This window comes from Salmo salar, chromosome ssa24 (genome assembly GCF_905237065.1).
Source record: "Salmo salar chromosome ssa24, Ssal_v3.1, whole genome shotgun sequence".
NCBI classification, from domain to species: domain Eukaryota; kingdom Metazoa; phylum Chordata; class Actinopteri; order Salmoniformes; family Salmonidae; genus Salmo; species Salmo salar.
Genome location: NC_059465.1, coordinates 46569892 through 46593589, shown reverse-complemented (window position 1 = coordinate 46593589; position 23698 = coordinate 46569892). Strand labels below are relative to the sequence as shown.

At 44.0% G+C, this 23698-nt stretch overlaps 1 protein-coding gene across 9 annotated transcripts in view; it reads left to right on the top strand.

The window, feature by feature from the left end:
* The window catches only part of LOC106585972 (atrial natriuretic peptide receptor 3), a 61314-nt gene extending 38810 nt beyond the window's left edge, over positions 1-22504 (top strand). For 2 of the 9 annotated variants that reach the window (XM_045706897.1, XM_045706895.1), the window contains exons 4-8: positions 12205-12340; positions 13113-13207; positions 17225-17345; positions 19250-19337; positions 20035-22504. In XM_045706897.1, coding sequence (XP_045562853.1) covers positions 12205-12340; positions 13113-13207; positions 17225-17345; positions 19250-19337; positions 20035-20146 — 552 coding nt within the window. In that variant the 3' untranslated portion in view covers positions 20147-22504. The remainder of the gene's footprint in view (positions 1-12204; positions 12341-13112; positions 13208-17224; positions 17346-19249; positions 19338-20034) is intronic. The other 7 variants (XR_006761777.1, XR_006761780.1, XR_006761781.1 and 4 more) reach the window with 7 other exon arrangements.
* The last annotated feature ends 1194 nt before the right edge of the window (positions 22505-23698 follow it).

Sequence of the window (23698 nt, the reverse complement as noted above, 5' to 3'; positions counted from 1 at the left end):
CCCTCCAGTGGTAAAGTGGACGTAGTAACAGAAGCGTTGTCATTCCTGACAGACAGATTGTCAGAGCAGATTTTAATCCTACCTCTAAGCCGGTCGACTGAGGAAGCGAATAGCCCTCGTCCATTCCGACCAAAGCCCTCTCTTCAAAACGATTTCACAGCATTATAGCTGGCTTGAATATGCATGTCGCAGAGGGCCACGTTACCAACTAGCAACAAGTTTTTTAAAAAAACACGTCCTATGAAAAGGTCAGATTTATTTGGAATGTTATGTGTAATTCATATTTAACCAACGTTTAAACGAAGGAAGTGACATGGCCAAGCACGTAATATAAGGCAATAGGAGACGATAAATAAGTGAATGGTCTTGTCTTGTCTTGTCTTGAGGCCCAACAGAGTGGAACCAGCTCTTTGAAGAAACCCCCTGTAGTCGCATCACATCCCAGTACACTTCACTGGTCAGCAGATAAATGTAGACTCTCCTTTTGTCTCTGCATGCATAGAGACTTCTGGGGCTAGTCTGCTGGGGGTAATAACTGTGGCTAGTCCGCTGGGGGTAATAACTGTGGCTAGTCTGCTGGGGGTAATAACTGTGGCTAGTCTGCTGGGGGTAATAACTGTGGCTAGTCCGCTGGGGGTAATAACTGTGGCTAGTCTGATGGGGGCAATAAATATGATAGAACCTCTTTAATAGACAGACTATACAATAGAACCTCTTTAATAGACTATACAATATAACCTCTTTAATAGACTATACAATAGAACCTCTTTAATAGACAGACTATACAATAGAACCTCTTTAATAGACTATACAATATAACCTCTTTAATAGACTATACAATAGAACCTCTTTAATAGACAGACTATACAATAGAACCTCTTTAATATACTATACAATAGAACCTCTTTAATAGACAGACTATACAATAGAACCTCTTTAATAGACAGACTATACAATAGAACCTCTTTAATAGACTATACAATATAACCTCTTTAATAGACTATACAATAGAACCTCTTTAATAGACTATACAATAGAACCTCTTTAATAGACTGACTATACAATAGAACCTCTTTAATAGACTGACTATACAATAGAACCTCTTTAATAGACTGACTATACAATAGAACCTCTTTAATAGACTGACTATACAATAGAACCTCTTTAATAGACTGACTATACAATAGAACCTCTTTAATAGACAGACTATACAATAGAACCTCTTTAACAGAGAGACTATACAACAGATCCTCTTTAATAGACTGACTATACAATATAACCTCTTTAATAGACTGACTATACAACAGAACCATAGAGGCTACACAACACAATCTCTGTTTCCAGAATATGACCATCTCTGGTAGGAAGCTGATTGGTCCAGTAAGTGTGTATTCCAGAGATGTTGTATTGTGGTCAAGATAACTAATTAACGAACCCACCCAGTCATTCTTACTATCACACACACTACATTCTGGCCCAGTGATTCAGTGCAGAGCAACTAGACAAAAGGCCCAAAGTCTCTGTTTCTCTGTGCCCTGTCAGATTGGGCTGTGCAGCAGGGTCACTCCTGGTTCACTCCAGGGTCACTCCAAATCTCCCCTTTACAGAGCACTACTTTGGACCAGGACACATAAAACTCTGGTCAAAAGTATTCTCACTATGTAGAGAGTAGAGTGCTATTTGGGACACTCCAAGCTGCAGGACAGGGGAAGGCTGCAGCTCGACCTACTGTGGAAGGGAGATAACTATTTCGTCGCTCTCCAGGCTCCTTGTCCCCAACAGATATCACCATCTACACTGTCCTGTTGGGAGAGATAATGGTTGGTAGAGGTTGCGACCAACAGACAAGACCTGCTTTGCCTCAATGGCGTATAAACACCTTATTGTCCACTTGTCCCAGTATTCTGACCAGTTGCCATTCAACTCTAGCCTCGTCGTAAAAAAAGTCTTTGTGTTGTGAATTCCTATGGTCGTTCACAGCACGAACACATTTTCAACTAATTAAACTGTCTCTTAAGGTTCAACGGCTGTAGGAACAGAATATCCTTAAGACAAGACAAGGCTAGGTTGGTTACTTTTAGGCTGCATGATGTTGCGGGACTTTTCGCCAGTGTGCAGAAGTTAAAGGGGAAGTTCAACCAAAAAAATAAATAAACACTTCTGGGCCCTTTATAACACTTGCCTGAACGTTTGGCAATACCCCCGGGACAATTTTTAGGTCCACTGCTTGAGTATTTAGATTTCTGTATTTTATATCAAAATGAAACATTTATGAATATTTAAAATGCTTTCAAAACTATGTGTATTTATTGTTAAATAAAAATTAAAAAAATCGGTGTCTGCATTGAATTGCCGAGTATAACATTTAAAAATATAAAAAGACTTACTATGTAACAGTTCCTACAGCAGTACTATGAACTATGTAACAGTTCCTACAGCAGTACTATGAACTATGTAACAGTTCCTACAGCAGTACTATGTAACAGTTCCTACAGCAGTACTATGTACTATGTAACAGTTCCTACAGCAGTACTATGTAACAGTTCCTACAGCAGTACTATGTACTATGTAACAGTTCCTACAGCAGTACTATGTAACAGTTCCTACAGCAGTACTATGTACTATGTAACAGTTCCTACAGCAGTACTATGAACTATGTAACAGTTCCTACAGCAGTACTATGTAACAGTTCCTACAGCAGTACTATGAACTATGTAACAGTTCCTACAGCAGTACTATGTAACAGTTCCTACAGCAGTACTATGAACTATGTAACAGTTCCTACAGCAGTACTATGTAACAGTTCCTACAGCAGTACTATGAACTATGTAACAGTTCCTACAGCAGTACTATGTACTATGTAACAGTTCCTACAGCAGTACTATGTAACAGTTCCTACAGCAGTACTATATAACAGTTCCTACAGCAGTACTATGAACTATGTAACAGTTCCTACAGCAGTACTATGAACTATGTAACAGTTCCTACAGCAGTACTATGAACTATGTAACAGTTCCTACAGCAGTACTATGTAACAGTTCCTACAGCAGTACTATGAACTATGTAACAGTTCCTACAGCAGTACTATGTAACAGTTCCTACAGCAGTACTATGTAACAGTTCCTACAGCAGTACTATGAACTATGTAACAGTTCCTACAGCAGTACTATGTAACAGTTCCTACAGCAGTACTATGAACTATGTAACATTTCCTACAGCAGTACTATGTAACAGTTCCTACAGCAGTACTATGTAACAGTTCCTACAGCAGTACTATGTAACAGTTCCTACAGCAGTACTATGAACTATGTAACAGTTCCTACAGCAGTACTATGAACTATGTAACAGTGTGTATTCTGCTTACAATCTGCTGTACCTACTTCCATAACTTCTGTAACATACATGGGTTTTAATGGTGCTCGTTGTTAAGTGGAAGCAGGATGTCATGACCTGTAGACTGAAACCTTGGCTCCTATATATTTCTTCAGAACGGATCAGGTCAGCATTTTTTGTTCTGCGAAAATATTCTATAATAATCTTAGCTCTGTATGTGGGTATTTTTGGAACAGTGCAATTCCCTCACCTTTATTGAAACAATTTAGCCATATATTTGGAAGGAGGAAAGTACATCTACTGCTTGTGTTGTCAGCGTTGAGAAAGCAAAACGGACTCTGAGATATGAAACCACAGCCCTCGGGGCATAGTATCAGGCTCGTGGGTCAGCTTATGTCAATTTGACGTGAAAAGTATATATTTTGGGCATTTTTATCTAAGCCTAATCCTTTTCCTAACCTTAACCTAATTCTCCTAACCTGCTACATTCGCTGTCCTAACCAACTGCGTAAGTTCTCCTAACCTGCTACGAAAAGTTAATTTTGACAAAAGCTTTATCCCTTCTAAACCAAACATCCTTGATGCCCCACAAAAAAAACATGTATTGTTTTCTTGACTTCTTCCCCTGCCAGGAATGAGCCCCAGCTTGAGTTCCAAAAAATAAATTATATATATATTTTTTTTAAATTATAAAAAAAGTATTATTAGCTATATCAGCCTGTTTCCCGCCGCTGCGGTGCGGCTGATAGGCTGCTGAAGGTGATTGTAAATACACAGACATCACCTCAGCGGGTGCTGAGTACCCCCTGAGCAGCAGTCCTCTGCAGCGCACAGATGACTTCCTGTTTAGATTGGATACCGGATAGATGGATAGAAAAGACATGGAGCAACACACTATGGAGCACCTATTAGTGACAGTCTTACAGTATCCACAGCTCTTAGGGTATCACCTATTAGTGACAGTCTTACAGTATCCACAGCTCTTAGGGTGTATCAGCTATTAGTGACAGTCTAACAGTATCCACAGCTCTTAGGGTATCAGTTATTAGTGACAGTCTAACAGTATCCACAGCTCTTAGGGTGAATCAGCTATTAGTGACAGTCTAACAGGATCCACAGCTCTTAGGGTGTATCAGCTATTAGTGACAGTCTAACAGTATCCACAGCTCTTAGGGTGAATCAGCTATTAGTGACAGTCTAACAGGATCCACAGCTCTTAGGGTGTATCAGCTATTAGTGACAGTCTAACAGTATCCACAGCTCTTAGGGTGAATCAGCTATTAGTGACAGTCTTACAGTATCCACAGCTCTTAGGGTGTATCAGCTATTAGTGACAGTCTAACGGTATCCACAGCTCTTAGGGTGTATCAGCTATTAGTGACAGTCTAACAGTATCCACAGCTCTTAGGGTGTATCAGTTATTAGTGACAGTCTAACAGTATCCACAGCTCTTAGGGTGTATCAGCTGTTAGTGACAGTCTAACAGTATCCACAGCTCTTAGGGTATATCAGCTATTAGTGACAGTCTAACAGTATCCACAGCTCTTAGGGGGTATCAGCTATTAGTGACAGTCTAACAGTATCCACAGCTCTTAGGGGGTATCAGCTATTAGTGACAGTCTAACAGTATCCACAGCTCTTAGGGTATATCAGCTATTAGTGACAGTCTAACAGTATCCACAGCTCTTAGGGTATCAGCTATTAGTGACAGTCTAACAGTATCCACAGCTCTTAGGGAGTATCAGCTGTTAGTGACAGTCTAACAGTATCCACAGCTCTTAGGGTATCAGCTATTAGTGACAGTCTAACAGTATCCACAGCTCTTAGGGTAGCAGCTATTAGTGACAGTCTAACAGTATCCACAGCTCTTAGGGTATCAGCTATTAGTGACAGTCTAACAGTATCCACAGCTCTTAGGGTATCAGCTATTAGTGACAGTCTAACAGTATCCACAGCTCTTAGGGTATCAGCTATAAGTGACAGTCTAACAGTATCCACAGCTCTTAGGGGGTATCAGCTATTAGTGACAGTCTAACAGTATCCACAGCTCTTAGGGTGTATCAGCTATTAGTGACACTCTAACAGTATCCACAGCTCTTAGGGTGTATCAGCTATTAGTGACAGTCTAACAGTATCCACAGCTCTTAGGGTGTATCAGCTATTAGTGACAGTCTAACAGTATCCAGAGCTCTTAGGGGGTATCAGCTGTTAGTGACAGTCTAACAGTATCCACAGCTCTTAGGGTATCAGCTATTAGTGACAGTCTAACAGTATCCACAGCTCTTAGGGTGTATCAGCTGTTAGTGACAGTCTAACAGTATCCACAGCTCTTAGGGTGTATCAGCGATTAGTGACAGTCTAACAGTATCCACAGCTCTTAGGGTATATCAGCGATTAGTGACAGTCTAACAGTATCCACAGCTCTTAGGGTATATCAGCTATTAGTGACAGTCTAACAGTATCCACAGCTCTTAGGGTGTCACCTATTAGTGACAGTCTAACAGTATCCACAGCTCTTAGGGTATATCAACTATTAGTGACAGTCTAACAGTATCCACAGCTCTTAGGGTGTATCAGCTATTAGTAACAGTCTAACAGGATCCACAGCTCCTAGGGTGTATCAGCTATTAGTGACAGTCTAACAGTATCCACAGCTCTTAGGGTGTATCAGCTATTAGTGACAGTCTAACAGGATCCACAGCTCTTAGGGTATCACCTATTAGTGACAGTCTAACAGTATCCAGAGCTCTTAGGGGGTATCAGCTGTTAGTGACAGTCTAACAGTATCCACAGCTCTTAGGGTGTATCAGCTGTTAGTGACAGTCTAACAGTATCCACAGCTCTTAGGGTGTATCAGCGATTAGTGACAGTCTAACAGTATCCACAGCTCTTAGGGTATATCAGCGATTAGTGACAGTCTATCAGTATCCACAGCTCTTAGGGTATATCAGCTATTAGTGACAGTCTAACAGTATCCACAGCTCTTAGGGTGTCACCTATTAGTGACAGTCTAACAGTATCCACAGCTCTTAGGGTATATCAACTATTAGTGACAGTCTAACAGTATCCACAGCTCTTAGTGTGTATCAGCTATTAGTAACAGTCTAACAGGATCCACAGCTCTTAGGGTGTATCAGCTATTAGTGACAGTCTAACAGTATCCACAGCTCTTAGGGTGTATCAGCTATTAGTGACAGTCTAACAGGATCCACAGCTCTTAGGGTATCACCTATTAGTGACAGTCATCGGCAGCACACAGATAATTGTCTAGTGAAGAGGATTGAGGAAGAAGCACCTTCGTCCATGCTGGGTTCATTTTCATCATTACTGAAAGGCACCTTCATCCATGCTGGGTTCATCTTCATCATTACTGAAAGAGAAAAAATGTAGAACTAAGAGCAGATATAGCCCTTGGTTCACTCCAGACTTTACTGCCCTCGACCAGCACAAAAGCATCCTGTGGCGTTCTGCATTAGCACCAAATAGCCCCCGTGATTTGCAACTTTTCAGTCAGGAACCAATATACACAGGCAGTTAGGAAAGCTAAGGCTAGCTTTTTCAAACAGACATTTGCTTCCTGTAGCACAAATTCCCCAAAGTTTTGTGACACTGTAAAGTCCATGGAGAATAAGAGCACCTCCTCCCAGCTGCTCACTACACTGAGGATAGGAAACACTGTCACCACTGATAAATCTACGATAACAGATCATTTCAATAAGCATTTTTCTACGGGTGGCCATGCTTCCCACCAGGCTACCCCAACCCCAGCCAACATCTCAACACCCCCTGCAGCAACTCCCCCCCCCGCTCCTTCTTCAACCAAATCCAGATAGCTGATGTTCTGAAAGAGCTGCCAAATCTGGACCCCTACAAATCAGCTGGGCTAGACAATCTGGACCCTCTCTTTCTAAAATTATCCACCGAAATTGTTGCAACCACTATTACTAGCCTATTCAACCTCTCTTTCGTATCGTCTGAGATCCCCAAAGATTGGAAAGCTGCCGCGGTCATCCCCCTCTTCAAACGGGGAGACACTCTAGACCCAAACTGTTATAGACCTATATCCATCCTGCCCTGCCTTTCTAAAATCATCGAAAGCCAAGTTAACAAACAGATCACCGACCATTTCGAATCCCACCGTACCTTCTCCGCTATGCAATCTGCTTTCCGAGCTGGTCATGGGTGCACCTCAGCCACGCTCAAGGTCCTAAACAATATCATCACCGCCATCGATAAAAGACAAGTACTGTACAGCCGTATTCATCGACCTGGCCAAGGCTTTCGACTCTGTCAATCACCGCATTCTTATCGGCAGACTCAATAGCCTTGGCTTCTCAAATGACTGCCACGCCTGGTTCACCAACTACTTCTCTGATAGAGTTCAGTGTGTCAAATCGGAGGGCCTGTTGTCCGGAGCTCTGGCAGTCTCTATGGGGGTGCCACAGGGTTCAATTCTCGGGCCAACTATTTTCTCTGTATATATCAATGATGTCGCTCTTGCCGCTGGTGATTCTCTGATCCACCTCTATGCAGACGACACCATTCTGTATACTTCTGGCCCTTCTTTGGACACTGTGCTAACAAACCTATAAACGAGCTTCAATGCCATACAACACTCCTTCCGTGGCCTCCAATGCTTTTAATTGCTAGTAAAACTAAGTGCATGCTCTTCAACCGATTGCTGCCCGCACCCTCCCGCCCGACTAGCATCACTACTCTGGACGGTTCTGACTTAGAATATGTGGACAACTACAAATACCTACAGTAGGTGTCTGGTTAGACTGTAAACTCTCCTTCCAGACTCACATTAAGCATCTCCAATCCAAAATTATATCTAGAGTCGGCTTCCTATTTCGCAACAAAGCATCCTTTACTCATGCTGCCAAACATACCCTCGTAAAACTGACTATCCTACCGATCCTCGACTTCGGTGATGTCATTTACAAATTGGATGCAGTCTATCATTTCATTTCATTTAAGTCATTTAGCAGACGCTCTTATCCAGAGCGACTTACATTACCCTCACAGTCCTGTGATAATCTGTTGAGGAACAAACTAACATTACCCTCACAGTCCTGTGAAATCTGTTGTAAAACACAACAAACTAACATTACCCTCACAGTCCTGTGATAATCTGTTGAGGAACAAACACAACAAACTAACATTACCCTCACAGTCCTGTGAAATCTGTTGATGAGCAAAGTCAACAAACTAACATTACCCTCACAAGTAATCTGTTAAAAAACACAACAAACTAACATTACCCTACCAGTCCTGTGATAATCTGTTGAGGAACCAAGACAACAACAAAAAAATCACATTCTTTCACATTCAAATCACACAATCTATCACAGTGCCATCTGTTTTGTTACCAAAGCCCCATATTCTACCCACCACTGCGACCTGTATGCTGTAGTCGGCTGGCCCTCACTACATATCCGTCACCAAACCCATTGGCTCCAGGTCATCTATAAGTCTTTGCTCGGTAAAGCCCCACCTTATCTCAGTTCACTGGTCACCATAGCAACACCATTTACATTTACGTCATTTAGCAGACGCTCTTATCCAGAGCGACTTACAAATTGGTGCATTCACCTTATGATATCCAGTGGAACAACCACTTTACAATAGTACATCTATATCTTTTTGGGGGGGGTTAGAAGGATTACTTTATCCTATCCCAGGTATTCCTTAAAGAGGTGGGGTTTCAGGTGTCTCCGGAAGGTGGTGATTGACTCCGCTGTCCTGGCGTCGTGAGGGAGCTTGTTCCACCATTGGGGTGCCAGAGCAGCGAACAGTTTTGACTGGGCTGAGCGGGAACTGTGCTTCCTCAGAGGTAGGGGGCCAGCAGGCCAGAGGTGGATGAACGCAGTGCCCTTGTTTGGGTGTAGGGCCTGATCAGAGCCTGAAGGTACGGAGGTGCCGTTCCCCTCACAGCTCCGTAGGCAAGCACCATGGTCTTGTAGCAGATGCGAGCTTCAACTGGAAGCCAGTGGAGTGTGCGGAGGAGCGGGGTGACGTGAGAGAACTTGGGAAGGTTGAACACCAGACGGGCTGCGGCGTTCTGGATGAGTTGTAGGGGTTTAATGGCACAGGCAGGGAGCCCCGCCAACAGGGAGTTGCAGTAATCCAGACGGGAGATGACAAGTGCCTGGATTAGGACCTGCGCCGCTTCCTGTGTAAGGCAGGGTCGTACTCTGCGAATGTTGTATAGCATGAACCTACAGGATCGGGTCACCGCCTTGATGTTAGCGGAGAACGACAGGGTGTTGTTCAGGGTCACGCCGAGGCTCTTAGCACTCTGGGAGGAGGACACAAGGGAGTTGTCAACCGTGATGGCGAGATCATGGAACGGGCAGTCCTTCCCCGGGAGGAAGAGCTGCTCTGTCTTGCCGAGGTTCAGCTAGAGGTGGTGATCCGTCATCCACACTGATATGTCTGCCAGACATGCAGAGATGCGATTCGCAACCTGGTTATCAGAAGGGGGAAAGGAGAAGATGAATTGTGTGTCGTCTGCGTAGCAATGATAGGAGAGACCATGTGAGGATATGACAGAGCCAAGTGACTTGGTGTATAGCGAGAATAGGAGAGGGCCTAGAACTGAGCCCTGGGGGACACCAGTGGTGAGAGCACGTGGTGCGGAGACGGATTCTCGCCACGCCACCCACCCGTAGCACCCACCCGTAGCACGCGCTCCAGCAGGTATATTTCACTGGTCATCCCCAAAGCCAATTCCTCCTTTGGCCGCCTTTCCTTCCAGTTCTCTGCTGCCAATGACTGTAACGAATTGCAAAAATCTGTGAAGCTGGAGACTTATATCTCCCTCACTAACTTTAAGCATCAGCTGTCAGAGCAGCTTACCGATCACTGCATCTGTACACAGCCCATCTGTAAATAGCACACCCAACTACCTCATCCCCATATTATTACTTACCCTCTTGCTCTTTTGCAACCCAGTATCTCTACTTGCACATCATCATCTGCACATCTGTCACTCCAGTAGTAATGCTAAATTGTAATTATTTCGCCTCTATGGCCTATTTATTGCCTACCTCCCTACTCTCCTACATTTGCACACACTGTACATAGATTTTTCTAGTTTTCTTTCTATTGTGTTATTGACTGTACGTTTGTTTATGTGTAACTCTGTGTTGTTGTTTTTGTCGCACTGCTTTGCTTTATCTTGGCCAGGTCGCAATAAATGAGAACTTGTTCTCAACTTGCCTACCTGGTTAAATAAAGGTGAAATATATATATATATATTTTTTTAAATCATTACTGAATGGCACCTTCATCCATGTTTGGTTGATCTTCATCATTCCTGATATGGAAGTAAAGACACGTAGTGATTAAAGCGAACATTGTTTTAGAAAACGGATTACTATGTTGGAAAATGGAGGTGAGATGAACCTTGGCTCCTCCATGAATCATCTTAGTTTAGAGGAGACCACGTCGAACGAGGTAGAACATGTTGATCAAATCAAATCAAATGTATTTATAAAGCCCTTCTTACATCAGCTGATATCTCAAAGTGCTGTACAGAAACCCAGCCTAAAACCCCAAACAGCAAGCAATGCAGGTGTAGAAGCGCGGTGGCTAGGAAAAACTCCCTAGAAAGGCCAAAACCTAGGAAGAAACCTAGAGAGGAACCAGGCTATGAGGGGTGGACAGTCCTCTTCTGGCTGTGCCGGGTGGAGATTATAACAGCACATGGCCAAGATGTTCAAATGTTCATAAATTACCAGCATGGTCAAATAATAATAATCATAGTAGTTGTCGAGGGTGCAACAAGTCAGTAACACAAGGAGTAAGTGTCAGTTGGCTTTTTCATAGCCGATCTTTGAGAGTGCCCCATTAGATCGCAGCATGCACATCTTCTACAGGATCATGCTATGAGATAGGTAGCACACAATGACGCACTGTGTCTAAGTGGAATGGAAAACATTTCAATATCTTTTTCTTTTTTTGTTGTGAAAACAAATATAGACCAAATTGTTTGTTTAGTAAGAGACTGTGTATGTGGAGTAACTCATTATTTTTCTGGTACTTAGGTTGTAAGTTGCCAGTGAAAAGAAAATCATGACTCTGATTTTTTTGTGTTGTATTATAACTGGTATGGTAAGCGAAAGTAGGTATTTTGTTTCCACAAAACAGTAACCAGGCTGAAGTAGTTATACAACTCTATGATACTAGATATTACTACAGATATTACTAACCTGTACTCCTTGTATGTAGCCTCGTTATTGTTATGTTATTGGGTTACTTTTAATTATCTTTTACTTTATTTTTGTAAATATTTTCTTAAACTCTTCTTGAACTGCACTGTTGGTTAAGAGCTTTGTTAGTAAGCGTTTCACAGTAAAGTCTACACCTGTTGTATTCAGCATTTCACAGTAAAGTCTACACCTGTTGTATTCGGCGCATGTGACAAATAAAGTTAGATTTGATTTGAATCATCATTCTGAGATGTTACATATGCATTGGAATTCAGTGTTTCCCCTGCTATCACCAGACTGGGGCGGGCTGCCTCTTCTGTACCATCCTCTGTTATCATCTCTCCTTCCTCCCTCCCTTCTTCAATAAATTGCCAAATTCGTTGTTGGCAGCAGCCTTGACAACCTGAGTAAAGAGGAACGGATTCATCTAAGAGACTTTGCATTTGGGTCCAATGTTTTCTTCTCATTTATCACTCTAAAGTATTTGAAGGCCAGAGACCTACTGACAACACCGTGTTATATAGTAACAGTATGAAAGGACTATCTGTTTTTTGGTTAAAACAATTTTTAAAGTGATGAATCTGTCATTCATTCATTAGTTTCATCCCTATCTTGATGTATTATTATGATTCTAATCTTCCTGTCTGTTGTCCAGATCAACATGTTTGTGGAAGGGTTCCATGATGCATTGCTGCTGTACGCTCTGGCGTTGCACGAAGCCATAAGGAACGGCCTCACCAAGAAGGACGGAGCAGATATCACCTATCGCATGTGGAACAGAACATTTGATGGTAAAAAACAAAAAACCCTCTGCTCATTATTAAGCCTGTGTCCCAAATGGCACCCTATTTCTTACACAGTGAGAAACGTGTCCCAAATGGCACCCTATTTCTTACACAGTGAGGAACGTGTCCCAAATGGCACCCTATTTCTTACACAGTGAGAAACGTGTCCCAAATGGCACCCTATTCCTTACACAGTGAGATACATGTCCCCAGACCTGTTTACCAGAAAACTATGTTGAAATCCCCACCCCAGATTTCCTTTGCAGAATGTGTGTAGGACTGCAGCACCACAATATCTCCTGAAGATAACAGAATATGAAAAGCTAAACTACAATTAATGTGTTATCAAATAGGAAGGGGGGGGGGGGATTGAGTCAGAGGCAACACTGAGTACAGATTGGAGTCACATGTCACAGAGAACATGTCCACTGGACAAACCGGTTCAAAAGGACAAGCCGCCACATTGCCAGCTCTTAAATAACAATGTTTTGGATCAGTAGGAATTGTCAAGAACAGGGTCATGTTTTCTTGTTAAAATAAATATATATATTTTTTTTAAATGGCAAAAATTTGGGAACACAGGCGGAGGGATGAAATTACAATTCTAGGAGGGCCTGCCAACACAAACGGCGGGAGGAGAGATGGGATTTCCTGTTATATTGGCCCCCGTGCAGGAATTTCTCCTCTCCATTCTCTGTTTTCCTTGAAATGTTGGGCTCTTGTAGCTAATTAATTCTGCCATTCTTTGCATGCCGCTGGTCCTCTGGTTGCTGGGCAGGCATCGCGGGCCAGGTGTCTATGGACTTCAACGGGGACAGATACGGAGACTTCTCTGTGATGAGCATGACCAACACAGAGGCAGGCACCTATGAGGTAAGAACAACCTAAACCTAAAGCTAAACCCTAACCCTAACCCTCCTGCATGGCTCTTGATCAGGGCCGTCATTTATACAGCGTCCCAGAGAAGGAGTGGTGATCTAGGATCAGGTCATAAAGAGTCTCAGTAGGAGTGTTGATCTAGGATCAGGTCATAAAGAGTCTCAGTAGGAGTGGTGATCTAGGATCAGGTCATAAAGAGTCTCAGTAGGAGTGGTGATCTAGGATCAGGTCATAAAGAGTCTCCCAGTAGGAGTAGTGATCTAGGATCAGGTCATAAAGAGTCTCCCAGTAGGAGTGGTGATCTAGGATCAGGTCATAAAGAGTCTCCCAGTAGGAGTGGTGATCTAGGATCAGGTCATAAAGAGTCTCAGTAGGAGTGGTGATCTAGGATCAGAACATAAAGAGTCTCCCAGTAGGAGTGGTGATCTAGGATCAGGTCATGAAGAGTCTCCCAGTAGGAGTGGTGATCTAGGATCAGGTCATAAAGAGTCTCAGTAGGAGTAGTGATCTAGGATCAGGTCATAGTCTCAGTAGGAGTGTTGATCTAGGATCAGGTCATAAAGAGTCTCAGTAGGAGTGGTGATCTAGGATCAGGTCATAAAGAGTCTCAGTAGGAGTGGTGATCTAGGATCAGGTCATAAAGAGTCTCAGTAGGAGTGTTGATCTAGGATCAGGTCATAAAGAGTCTCAGTAGGAGTGGTGAACTAGGATCAGGTCATAAAGAGTCTCAGTAGGAGTGGTGATCTAGGATCAGATCATAAAGAGTCTCCCAGTAGGAGTGGTGATCTAGGATCAGGTCATAAAGAGTCTCAGTAGGAGTGGTGATCTAGGATCAGGTCATAAAGAGTCTCAGTAGGAGTGGTGATCTAGGATCAGAACATAAAGAGTCTCCCAGTAGGAGTGGTGATCTAGGATCAGGTCATAAAGAGTCTCCCAGTAGGAGTGGTGATCTAGGATCAGGTCATAAAGAGTCTCAGTAGGAGTAGTGATCTAGGATCAGGTCATAGTCTCAGTAGGAGTGTTGATCTAGGATCAGGTCATAAAGAGTCTCAGTAGGAGTGGTGATCTAGGATCAGGTCATAAAGAGTCTCAGTAGGAGTGGTGATCTAGGATCAGGTCATAAAGAGTCTCAGTAGGAGTGTTGATCTAGGATCAGGTCATAAAGAGTCTCAGTAGGAGTGGTGAACTAGGATCAGGTCATAAAGAGTCTCAGTAGGAGTGGTGATCTAGGATCAGAACATAAAGAGTCTCCCAGTAGGAGTGGTGATCTAGGATCAGGTCATAAAGAGTCTCCCAGTAGGAGTGGTGATCTAGGATCAGGTCATACAGAGTCTCAGTAGGAGAGGTGATCTAGGATCAGATCATAAAGAGTCTCCCAGTAGGAGTGGTGATCTAGGATCAGGTCATAAAGAGTCTCAGTAGGAGTGGTGATCTAGGATCAGGTCATAAAGAGTCTCAGTAGGAGTGGTGATCTAGGATCAGAACATAAAGAGTCTCCCAGTAGGAGTGGTGATCTAGGATCAGGTCATAAAGAGTCTCCCAGTAGGAGTGGTGATCTAGGATCAGGTCATAAAGAGTCTCAGTAGGAGTAGTGATCTAGGATCAGGTCATAGTCTCAGTAGGAGTGTTGATCTAGGATCAGGTCATAAAGAGTCTCAGTAGGAGTGGTGATCTAGGATCAGGTCATAAAGAGTCTCAGTAGGAGTGGTGATCTAGGATCAGGTCATAAAGAGTCTCAGTAGGAGTGTTGATCTAGGATCAGGTCATAAAGAGTCTCAGTAGGAGTGGTGAACTAGGATCAGGTCATAAAGAGTCTCAGTAGGAGTGGTGATCTAGGATCAGAACATAAAGAGTCTCCCAGTAGGAGTGGTGATCTAGGATCAGGTCATAAAGAGTCTCCCAGTAGGAGTGGTGATCTAGGATCAGGTCATACAGAGTCTCAGTAGGAGAGGTGATCTAGGATCAGATCATAAAGAGTCTCCCAGTAGGAGTGGTGATCTAGGATCAGGTCATACAGAGTCTCAGTAGGAGAGGTGATCTAGGATCAGATCATAAAGAGTCTCCCAGTAGGAGTGGTGATCTAGGATCAGGTCATAAAGAGTCTCCCAGTAGGAGTGGTGATCTAGGATCAGGTCATACAGAGTCTCAGTAGGAGTGGTGATCTAGGATCAGGTCATAAAGAGTCTCCCAGTAGGAGTGGTGATCTAGGATCAGGTCATACAGAGTCTCAGTAGGAGTGGTGATCTAGGATCAGGTCATAAAGAGTCTCCCAGTAGGAGTGGTGATCTAGGATCAGGTCATACAGAGTCTCAGTAGGAGTGGTGATCTAGGATCAGGTCATAAAGAGTCTCAGTAGGAGTGGTGAACTAGGATCAGGTCATAAAGAGTCTCAGTAGGAGTAGTGATCTAGGATCAGGTCATAGTCTCAGTAGGAGTGTTGATCTAGGATCAGGTCATAAAGAGTCTCAGTAGGAGTGGTGATCTAGGATCAGGTCATAAAGAGTCTCAGTAGGAGTGGTGATCTAGGATCAGGTCATAAAGAGTCTCAGTAGGAGTGTTGATCTAGGATCAGGTCATAAAGAGTCTCAGTAGGAGTGGTGAACTAGGATCAGGTCATAAAGAGTCTCAGTAGGAGTGGTGATCTAGGATCAGAACATAAAGAGTCTCCCAGTAGGAGTGGTGATCTAGGATCAGGTCATAAAGAGTCTCCCAGTAGGAGTGGTGATCTAGGATCAGGTCATACAGAGTCTCAGTAGGAGAGGTGATCTAGGATCAGATCATAAAGAGTCTCCCAGTAGGAGTGGTGATCTAGGATCAGGTCATACAGAGTCTCAGTAGGAGAGGTGATCTAGGATCAGATCATAAAGAGTCTCCCAGTAGGAGTGGTGATCTAGGATCAGGTCATAAAGAGTCTCCCAGTAGGAGTGGTGATCTAGGATCAGGTCATACAGAGTCTCAGTAGGAGTGGTGATCTAGGATCAGGTCATAAAGAGTCTCCCAGTAGGAGTGGTGATCTAGGATCAGGTCATACAGAGTCTCAGTAGGAGTGGTGATCTAGGATCAGGTCATAAAGAGTCTCCCAGTAGGAGTGGTGATCTAGGATCAGGTCATACAGAGTCTCAGTAGGAGTGGTGATCTAGGATCAGGTCATAAAGAGTCTCAGTAGGAGTGGTGAACTAGGATCAGGTCATAAAGAGTCTCAGTAGGAGTGTTGATCTAGGATCAGGTCCCACCTGTCTGTGTGATCTTGATAATAATCATCTAAAAAGCAAACAGAGCCTATTCCTATGACGTACGAACAGATAACTTCAAACTAATCCTGTAACCTGCATCTCCAGCTTCAACGCCATACAACACTCCTTCCGTGGCCTCCAACTGCTCTTAAACGCTAGTAAAACCAAATGCATGCTTTTCAAGCGTTCGCTGCCCGCACCCGCCCGCCCAACTAGCATCACTACTCTGGACGGTTCTGACTTAGAATATGTGAACAACTACAAATACCTAGGTGTCTGGCTAGACTGTAAACTCTCCTACCAGACTCACATTAAGCATCTCCAATCCAAAGTTAAATCTAGAATCGGCTTCCTATTTCGCAACAAAGCCTCCTTCACTCATGCTGCCAAACATACCCTCGTAAAACTGACCATCCTACCGATCCTTGACTTCGGTGATGTCATTTACAAAATAGCCTCCAACACTCTACTCAGCAAGCTGGATGCAGTCTATCACAGTGCCATCCGTTTTGTTGCCAAAGGGGAAATGGGGAAATGGGATGGGGGGTTTGGGGAAATGGGATTGGGGGGGGGGGAAGACTGGGATGGGATCACTTCTTTCAGTTTCTGTGCGTGCTGGGTTTATTGTTACTGATTCTGTAATATGATCTTATTGAGCTTTATATTTACGGACCTTTTTTTGAGTGGCAGGAAACAGGAAAATGCCAACAGAGTATGAGACTGACTGTCCTTGTTTCAGAGGTCTGTAGCTAACTGCTTTTGGTGTTTGTGTTTTCAGACGGTGTGTAACTACTTTGGTGTGAACGAGAGTTTCCAGATGCTTCCAGTGTTCAACCCTGAACTCTTCACACTGAAAGGACGGCACAGAGTGCACCACACAGACCAGCCAGACAAATCATGTAAATTATCTCTAATATACAGTGACAAGAAAAAAATATGTGAACCTTTTGGAATTACCTGGATTTCTGCATAAATTGGTCATAAAATTTCACAACAATAGAGAAAAACATAGTGTGCTTAAACTAATAACACACAAATTATTGTATATGTCTCCACCACTACACACACCAACAAACACAGACCTGTTCTGTTCTCTCAGTCTACACCAACAAATACAGACCTGTTTTGTTCTCTCTGTCTCCACTAACAAATACAGACCTGTTCTCTCTGTTTACACCAACAAATACAGACCTGTTCTGTTCTCTCTGTCTACACCAAGAAATACAGACCTGTTCTCCTTGTCTACACCAACAAATACAGACCTGTTCTGTTCTCTCTGTCTACACCAAGAAATACAGACCTGTTCTGTTCTCTCTGTCTACACCAAGAAATACAGACCTGTTCTCTCTGGCTACACCAACAAATACAGACCTGTTCTCTCTGTCTACACCAACAAATACAGACCTGTTCTGTTCTCTCTGTCTACACCAAGAAATGGGGGTTCAGTGCAGATGTGTAATATGGGGGTTCAGTGCAGATGTGTAATATGGGGGTTCAGTGCAGATGTGTAATATAGGGGTTCAGTGCAGATGTGTAATATGGGGGTTCAGTGCAGATGTGTAATATGGGGGTTCAGTGCAGATGTGTAATATGGGGGTTCAGTGCAGATGTGTAATATGGGGGTTCAGTGCAGATGTGTAATATGGGGGTTCAGTGCAGATGTGTAATATGGGGGTTCAGTGCAGATGTGTAATATGGGGGTTCAGTGCAGATGTGTAATATGGGGGTTCAGTGCAGATGTGTAATATAGGGGTTCAGTGACATGGGACTGAAATACGTGCCAGAACTGTTTATATTTAGATGCAAGAGCTCTACAATACTTTAAACAGAAGCTCAAGCCTGCAGGTATTCAGATCTAGCGTGCAGGTATTCAGATCTAGCCTGCAGGTATTCATATCAAGCCTGCAGGTATTCATATCAAGCCTGCAGGTATTCAGATCTAGCCTGCAGGTATTCAGATCAAGCCTGCAGGTATTCATATCAAGCCTGCAGGTATTCAGATCCAGCCTGCAGGTATTCAGATCCAGCCTGCAGGTATTCAGATCCAGCCTGCAGGTATTCAGATCTAGCCTGCAGGTATTCAGATCTAGCCTGCAGGTATTCAGATCTAGCCTGCAGGTATTCAGATCTAGCGTGCAGGTATTCAGATCTAGCGTGCAGGTATTCAGATCTAGCCTGCAGGTATTCAGATCCAGCCTGCAGGTATTCAGATCTAGCGTGCAGGTATTCAGATCTAGCCTGCAGGTATTCATATCAAGCCTGCAGGTATTCAGATCTAGCGTGCAGGTATTCAGATCTAGCCTGCAGGTATTCATATCAAGCCTGCAGGTATTCATATCTAGCGTGCAGGTATTCAGATCTAGCCTGCAGGTATTCAGATCCAGCCTGCAGGTATTCATATCAAGCCTGCAGGTATTCATATCTAGCGTGCAGGTATTCAGATCTAGCCTGCAGGTATTCATATCAAGCCTGCAGGTATTCAGATCCAGCCTGCAGGTATTCAGATCTAGCCTGCAGGTATTCATATCAAGCCTGTAGGTATTCAGATCTAGCCTGCAGGTATTCAGATCCAGCCTGAAGGTATTCAGATCCAGCCTGCAGGTGTTCATTCTCCGGTGTTCGATATACATTTGAAATCATCCACCACATTAGCTTAGCTGCCGATGAGCTTGTCCCCTATGGGCACACCCCACCTATCTGGCACTCACAGACAATCAAGTTAAAACAAAAATATATAGTGTACCACAGGTGTGTAGCAGAAGTGTCGTTAGCCTAACTAATAGCCTCCCTCTTCGTCTCCAAGCAGGTGGTCTAGGAGTTTCTGCTCTTACTGGGATCATAGTGGGAGCCCTGCTGGGAACTGCCCTGCTCATGGCCTTATACTTCATCAGGTAAAACAGCACGACAACAAGCTTCAACTGAAAGTGGTGTTTGTTTGGCTCATTTCAACTGGATTCAAGCTTAGTTTTAACCTCAAAGACAGCAATGATCTATAGGACAAGCATAACGACTGACAGCTATAGGGGGAATACAGACATGACAGCTATAGGGGGGATACAGACATGACAGCTATAGGGGGAATACAGACATGACAGCTATAGGGGGAATACAGACATGACAGCTATAGGGGGAATACAGACATGACAGCTATAGGGGGAATACAGACATGACAGCTATAGGGGGAATACAGACATGACAGCTATAGGAGGAATACAGACATGACAGCTATAGGGGGAATACAGACATGACAGCTATAGGGGGAATACAGACATGACAGCTATAGGGGGGATACAGACATGACAGCTATAGGGGGAATACAGACATGACAGCTATAGGGGGAATACAGACATGACAGCTATAGGAGGAATACAGACATGACAGCTATAGGAGGAATACAGACATGACAGCTATAGGGGGGATACAGACATGACAACTATAGGGGGAATACAGACATGACAGCTATAGGGGGAATACAGACATGACAGCTATAGGGTAAGCATCACAGTAAACAACATATCTTACCTGGTCTAAATAAAATTGTAATGAATGTGAACTCAAAGCGTTTTTTGTTGTTTTTGTTCCTAACAGGAAGAACTACACCATAACCATCGAGAGACGCACAGCCAGGGAGGAGCGTGACATGGGGAAACATCGTCAGTTACGAGAAGACTCTGTCAGGTCGAACTTCTCGGCGGCGTAGAGCATCGCTGCGTTCGTCTGCGGCTCCCCGAAGGTTCCGTTCCAGCGAAGCATCATGGGAATGTGACCAAAGACTCGACACACTGTACCCTGTTGTCAGAGTACTCGTGCTATTTAAAGAAAGACATAGTGTCATTGTTGTTGTTGTTGTTGTTGTGTGTTTTACCGTTTTTTTTTTTTTTAATTTCATCAACTCAGGAAAGTTAGCTGTCACAAAGCGCCACTTGCGTCTCATCTCTGCAGAAAGATATAAGTGTATATTCTCCCCTTAAGAGGGGCCAGCACGGAAGAATTTATAGTCTGCGCAAAATTGCTTTTAGTAATTATCAAGACCTTACTAGTATTACACTGCGCAATTGTCAATGTACAGAATCGTGGGTGTGAATGTATTCAGATAATGGACGCTGTTGTGTCACGAGACTTTGGAAAAGTTTTGACCTGTTTGTCAGTAAAAAAAAAAGCATTTGTTCTCCACCCTGCTGTGTTTTAGTCAAACCTGAGGTAACTGGGTTAGGCCAGGTGAATGGGTTAGGCCGGGTCAGAGGTAACTGGGTTAGGCCAGGTGACTGGGTTAGGCCGGGTCAGAGGTAACTGGGTTAGGCCGGGTAAGAGGTAACTGGGTTAGGCCAGGTCAGAGGTAACTGGGTTAGACCGGGTCAGAGGTAACTGGGTTAGGCCAAGTGAGAGGTAACTGGGTTAGGCCAGGTCAGAGGTAACTGGGTTAGGCCAGGTGAGAGGTAGGCCAGGTCAGAGGTAACTGGGTTAGGCCAGGTCAGAGGTAACTGGGTTAGGCCGGGTCAGAGGTAACTGGGTTAGGCCAGGTGAGAGGTTACTGGGTTAGGCCAGGTAAGGGGTAGGCCAGGTCAGAGGTAACTGGGTTAGGCCAGGTGAAAGGTAACTGGGTTAGGCCAGGTCAGAGGTAACTGGGTTAGGCCGGGTCAGAGGTAACTGGGTTAGGCCGGGTCAGAGGTAACTGGGTTAGGCCAGGTGAGAGGTAACTGGGTTAGGCCAGGTCAGAGGTAACTGGGTTAGGCCAGGTGAGAGGTAGGCCAGGTCAGAGGTAACTGGGTTAGGCCAGGTCAGAGGTAACTGGGTTAGGCCGGGTCAGAGGTAACTGGGTTAGGCCAGGTGAGAGGTTACTGGGTTAGGCCAGGTAAGGGGTAGGCCAGGTCAGAGGTAACTGGGTTAGGCCAGGTGAAAGGTAACTGGGTTAGGCCAGGTCAGAGGTAACTGGGTTAGGCCGGGTCAGAGGTAACTGGGTTAGGCCGGGTCAGAGGTAACTGGGTTAGGCCAGGTGAGAGGTAACTGGGTTAGGCCAGGTCAGAGGTAACTGGGTTAGGCCAGGTCAGAGGTAACTGGGTTAGGCCAGGTCAGAGATAACTGGGTTAGACCAGGTGAGAGGTAACTGGGTTAGGCCAGGTCAGAGATAACTGGGTTAGGCCAGGTCGGAGATAACTGGGTTAGGCCAGGTCAGAGGTAACTGGGTTAGGCCAGGTGAGGGGTAACTGGGTTAGGCCAGGTGGGAGGTAACTGGGTTAGGCCAGGTCAGAGGTAACTGGGTTAGGCCAGGTCAGAGGTAACTGGGTTAGGCCAGGTCAGAGGTAACTGGGTTAGGCCAGGTGGGAGGTAACTGGGTTAGGCCAGGTCAGAGGTAACTGGGTTAGGCCAGGTCAGAGGTAGGCCAGGTCAGAGGTAACTGGGTTAGGCCAGGTCAGAGGTAACTGGGTTAGGCCAGGTCAGAGGTTACTGGGTTAGGCCAGGTCAGAGGTTACTGGGTTAGGCCAGGTCAGAGGTTACTGGGTTAGGCCAGGTAACTGGGTTCGGCCAGGTCAGAGATAACTAGGTTAGGCCAGGTCAGAGGTTACTGGGTTAGGCCAGGTCAGAGGTAACTGGGTTAGGCCAGGTCAGAGGTAACTGGGTTCGGCCAGGTCAGAGGTAGGCCAGGTCAGAGATAACTGGGTTAGGCCAGGTCAGAGGTATCTGGGTTAGGCCGGGTCAGAGATAACTGGGTTAGGCCAGGTCAGAGATGGATGGCACATGCATCTCACTTCAGTACACTTTACTGACCAGCGATCACGTAAAATAGGGTCTATCAACGAAGGCTTTGCAGCTAAAACAATGAACTTGTTTGGAATGGACTCTAGGTATGCTGGTCCAGAGATATGTTTACAGAGTTTCTTCATTATTAGTACAGTACTCAGAGTTGATATTTACATAATAATGAGGAATTCCCCTTGACCATTGGGGGAAACAAACATTATTTTCTATTGACCCGCAGTTTAAAAAGAGCCAACCTCGTCGTTGATTTTTTTTATTTTTTGTTATACAGAAATAATAAATTAACAATTCATGCCGTAAATCTACTGTGCTGTTCAATGTGACCAGGTATAAAAATACCCGACCTATGGTCTGCAATGCACTCACGTAGGAAAATAGAGCCTGCAAAAAGAGGCCTGTGGTTTCAGGCTACGTGGCGTGGGAAATGTGGTGTTCCAGTGTCAAAGTTGGCTACACATCGCTAGGAATGGGGAAAACATTTCATCACAGGTAAGACCTTTATCTTGTTTATTCTATTCCGTTCGTAACTCCACTCACTACTTGTATAGTCTGTTAGTAACTCCACTCACTACTTGTATAGTCTGTTAGTAACTCCACTCACTACTTGTATAGTCTGTTAGTAACTCCACTCACTACTTGTATAGTCTGTTAGTAACTCCACTCACTACTTGTATAGTCTGTTAGTAACTCCACTCACTACTTGTATAGTCTGTTAGTAACTCCACTCACTACTTGTATAGTCTGTTAGTAACTCCACTCACTACTTGTATAGTCTGTTAGTAACTCCACTCACTACTTGTATAGTCTGTTAGTAACTCCACTCACTACTTGTATAGTCTGTTAGTAACTCCACTCACTACTTGTATAGTCTGTTAGTAACTCCACTCACTACTTGTATAGTCTGTTAGTAACTCCACTCACTACTTGTATAGTCTGTTAGTAACTCCACTCACTACTTGTATAGTCTGTTAGTAACTCCACTCACTACTTGTATAGTCTGTTAGTAACTCCACTCACTACTTGTATAGTCTGTTAGTAACTCCACTCACTACTTGTATAGTCTGTTAGTAACTCCACTCACTACTTGTATAGTCTGTTAGTAACTCCACTCACTACTTGTATAGTCTGTTAGTAACTCCACTCACTACTTGTATAGTCTGTTAGTAACTCCACTCACTACTTGTATAGTCTGTTAGTAACTCCACTCAGTACTTGTAGCTGTATAGTCTGTTAGTAAATCCACTCACTACTTGTATAGTCTGTTAGTAACTCCACTCACTACTTGTATAGTCTGTTAGTAACTCCACTCACTACTTGTATAGTCTGTTAGTAACTCCACTCACTACTTGTATAGTCTGTTAGTAACTCCACTCACTACTTGTAGCTGTATAGTCTGTTAGTAACTCCACTCACTACTTGTATAGTCTGTTAGTAACTCCACTCACTACTTGTATAGTCTGTTAGTAACTCCACTCACTACTTGTATAGTCTGTTA